At 41.7% G+C, this 4,380-nt stretch overlaps 1 protein-coding gene across 2 annotated transcripts in view; it reads right to left on the bottom strand.

The window, feature by feature from the left end:
• Positions 1-4,380, bottom strand: part of NFX1 (nuclear transcription factor, X-box binding 1) — an 82,662-nt gene that overhangs the window by 15,926 nt on the left and 62,356 nt on the right. For both annotated transcript variants that reach the window (XM_007464947.1, XM_007464948.1), the window contains exons 14-15: positions 3,277-3,396; positions 1,265-1,344 (exon numbers count right to left, since the gene is read on the bottom strand). In XM_007464947.1, coding sequence (XP_007465009.1) covers positions 1,265-1,344; positions 3,277-3,396 — 200 coding nt within the window. The remainder of the gene's footprint in view (positions 1-1,264; positions 1,345-3,276; positions 3,397-4,380) is intronic.

Here is a 4,380-nt window from a genome sequence, read left to right as displayed (position 1 = left end):
AAAGAGTGTATCACACATGCCTGGAAGTCTATACACCAGGATGTTAAGAGTATTTCTTTCTGCATAGCAAAACTGTATTATCTTAATCATCTACAATGAATATTCATTTTTAAAATAAACAAATCTTTTTAAAGTGTTTCAAAGTGTCTATAGTCAGTGGCGCCAAATATAGCTTAGACACTAAGAATAAGGATGAAAGTCCTTCATGGTAATGGCAGCAATTAGCCTGGAGGAAGGTGCATGGCCAATCAGTCAGGATGGAAAGCTGCATAGGGAGTAGAGAGAAGGAACGGTGGCAACTGGTGGAGAGCTCACTCTCACTCTTGGGATATTCTCACTGTAACACCTTTCCCCAGACTAGCAACCCCTCCCCATGCTGGCTAACCTAGAAGTTGTCTCTGAACACGGCTCATGCTCTCAAGGCCAACTGGCTGAGTTTCATTTGATTGTAACCAGATTAAAAATGAGAGCAGGGACTTCTCTGGTGGCACAGTGGTTAAGAATCCGCCTGCCAATGCAGGGGACACGGTGGGTGGGTTTGAGCCGTGGTCCAGGAAGATCCCACATGCCACGGAGCAACTAAGCCTGTGCGCCACAACTACTGAGCCTGCACTTTAGAGCCCACGAGCCACAACCACTGAGCCCACATGCCATAACTACCGAAGCCCGTGAGCCTAGAGCCCGTGCTCCACAACAAGAGAAGCCACCACAATGAGAAGCCCGCATGCTGCAATGAAGAGTAGCCCCTACTCTCACCACAACTAGAGAAAGCCCACGCACAGCAACAAAGCAGCCAAATAAATTAATTAAAAAATAAAATTAAAATTAAAATGAGAGCAGAATAGATTCAGAATGCTACCTACTGTATGATTCCATTTATGTGATATTCTGAAAAGGTAAAACTACAGGGGCAGACAACAGATCATTGGTTGCCAGGGCCTGGAGGTAAGGGGAGAGAAACTATGAAGTGGCTCAAAGGAATGTTTGGGGGTGAATGAATGCTCCACATCTTGACTGTGGTGGTGGTTACATGACTGTACGAATGCTTTTGTCAACTCATAGACTTGTACACTAGAAAGCGTACATTTCATTTTATGCAAACTATACCTTAATGAAAAGAAAAAGAAAAGAAAAAAAATGGCAACAGCAAATCTCTGCTTCTTGGAGTATATTTATTTTGAGAAACAATGAGGCTAACCCTCTTAACGAAATCCAATCATAAATCTCTGGTTGGAACAATGAACACTTGAGAGAGAGAACTTACCTCATGTTTGCCCATGCACCATTTCTGAGTTAGAAAAGTACAAGGGGGACACTTGTCCTCACTATGACAAGAATGATACACTGTAGAAAGAGAAAGGTAAAATTAGGAGTAATGTTTAAAATTAGGAATAATGTTTACACATAGACTACTACACATATCATAATGGCCTATGACATGGAACTTTTAAATTTCAGAGCTGAGTACTTTTTAAAATGGTCACTGGAAAGTAAAAGTAGCTGGCTTTATATTAAAATGTTGAAAGATGAACATGAGTGAGAAAAAGCAACCCAACTGAGGGGCGAGAGACACAGAAGCAGAGAAGGAGGCAGTTTTTCTAATCCGTCTCCTGTGGCACTGCCACATGGTCTGTCCATATTACTCAGTTGATTCTTTTGGTCCTACCTTACACAGCAACTGCTCCCTTTTGTTCAGACATCTTTGTTATCTCATCTAACATGCTTCCTCTGACTCCTTTCAATTTCTTTACTGCCTGGAAGAGGCAGTTCATTCAAATTCATCTCCTACAACAAAGCCTTCCTTGGCTGACCACACCCTGCCCTGAGCGCTCTTGCTCTCCCTGACGTCTTAGTTCTTACACAGATGGCTTGCTGCCATGCTATCTGGCCCTTCTTCATGTATTGGCTGGTTGTGTCAAATGTTTTCAACTACCATCTTCTTCCTCTCAGAAACAACAGAACAACCTCAAGGTCATGGGCTACTTTTTCCTTCCTCTGAACCTCCCTCTATGTCTGACACCATGCTGGATATACAAGAAACACTCAAGAAAAGTGAATGCTGAATGAAAGCAGGCTAAAACAAAACAACTCACAAATAGTTAAGTTCTCACTATGGACATCAATCAGCAGGATTTGGACTTCATTTGTAACATCTGCAAGTGACTATAAAGGAAGTGAGTACCAGTGAGTGGGTGAGTATCTGTTTGGACATTAACTTCATGCTGGTGTGAACACCACAGCAAGGGTTTGCAAACTAAGCTGGGAGGGCCGCCTTAAGGTCTCCAGGAAAGGAGGGACTTTCCACTTCATGAGGAATTTACTTAATTCTTTTTCACTCTATAACTTAAAAAATTGAGAACTGCTTGTCTATTTGTCAGACTAAATCATATGGCCAGATTTATTTTAAGTATCAAATCCAGTGACTTAAATTATATCCGGTTTGCCTCTGGGACTTGGTAAAATGAAATGATAGGGCCAATATGGTCCTAGAGGAAAGCCAGTGACTAGACTGGACAGAAAATGGGTGATGTCAAGTAGCTATTTACCTGGTGTCTACAGCAGTCTATCACAGAAAAACTGGAAACAAATGTCCAGCAACATGAAACTGACTGAATCAGTTATGGCCCATCCATGTAACAGGACACTCCACTACCATCTAGAAAAATATTCACTGATAAGGAGAGAGATTAAAATTACAATAATAAGAGGGGAAAATATCTAGTTAAAATAAATTGATTAGGATCCCACTTTTATTTTAGGAAAAAAAAATGCAAATATATATTTTTGCCCATGGAAAAAGGCCCTGAAAAATATACACCAGGGCGTAATTCCTAAAAGGTGACATAAGAGATGATTTAATTTCAATCTTTTGACTTTATCTCTATTTTCTTTCTTTCTCTCTTCCTTTTTATGTAATAAACATATATTGTGTCTACAACAACAAAACCGAATTACTTTTAACTTTACAAAAAGATGCTTAACTTTGAAATATGCACCAGAAGTGGAGGCCACAAAGAAAGAAGACAAGACCAGCTGGGGATTCTCCCAACCCTTTGGGTGTGTTTGACATCCACAGAGTAAAGCACTGGAAGGCACTGTGATTCCCAGCTGTGGCCCAGATCTCAGACCCATCTTCACAGAAGCAGCCCCTGAGCACAGGGAACAAGGAGGGGCTACCACAGTGTAACCTCAGAGCAGTGAAGACCATCATGCAACATCCTATATGACACAGTGTGAGCAGGCTGTGAGGTGTGGAGGAAAGGAGACAGGACCCACCTGGATGGTCACATTCATGGACTCTGGCACAGGTCTGGGTACACTCAGGGGGCCTGGTACCACAGGGAACTGGAGGGTAGATCACTGACGCGCCACAGTGGCAGGTTAATTCATCAAAACCTGGTGAAGCCGCAGGTGAAACAAAACAACCCTTCATGAATTTGAGAATTTGAAGCACAAGATAATTACACACACACTTTTTTTTTTTTGGCTTGTATTTTTAGAGGAGAAGTTTTTGGGGGGCTGCTCTTTTAAAAAAGGTTTTTATTTCATTAATGTTGAGCTGCTGGCAAAGTGTTCAATTTTTACTTGCAACAAACTTTAAGTCCATGAGTATTCCAAGACATTTTTACATGTATTTTATAAACAAAAGATCTACAGACCATCTCTTTTGACAGAACAGGAGACTTCCACTAAAGAAACAGATTCTTTTTTTTTTTTTTTTAACTTTTTGGTTAGGAAAATGGACAGAGATTATGAAAGCCACAGGTAGTTAACAAACACAGAAAAATATGCTTTTGAATATAAACCTCAGAGAGCCACTGAAGCCATTAAAAAAAAAATCTTGTAAGTATAACTGACATCACGATAAAAATATGAAGTTGAGATGAAGCTGAGAGCTACATCTGAGTTCACTAGGCACAGTTCACAAGCCCAATCAAAATGAGAATTCACATGGGCCTCCAACAAGCGGCCCACTTTGTCAAGAGCTCTACTAACCCTCAGACCCAAAGGGGAGCTAGTTCTTCAATCCTGGTCCTTGGTAGAGGCTGGGTCTTTGGCCATGGTTCTCAACTAGGGACCAAGAGTCAGAGAGCCCAGGCCCTCCAGGATTCCCCTACCCACTGCTCTTCTCCAGTCAGCACTCTCCAGAAAACTCTTCAGAGGCTACACAACGTGGTGGAAAGAGCCCTGTAAAGATAGCAGGAGACTTAGGCTTCTAGTCCTGGACCTACTTCTCACTTGTGCGGTGACTGTGGTCAGGTAACTTAACGACTCCTGAGATTGCTTCCTTTTGGTCAAATGGGGATACCAAACTTTGACCTGTCCACTCAAAAGTTTATTGTGGGGGTGGGCTAATATATGTGAAACAGCTAGGGAAAG

The sequence above is a fragment of the Lipotes vexillifer genome, unplaced genomic scaffold, assembly GCF_000442215.2.
Source record: "Lipotes vexillifer unplaced genomic scaffold, Lipotes_vexillifer_v1.1 scaffold110, whole genome shotgun sequence".
Classification (NCBI taxonomy): Eukaryota; Metazoa; Chordata; class Mammalia; order Artiodactyla; family Lipotidae; genus Lipotes; species Lipotes vexillifer.
This window is presented reverse-complemented; position numbering and strand designations above follow the sequence as displayed.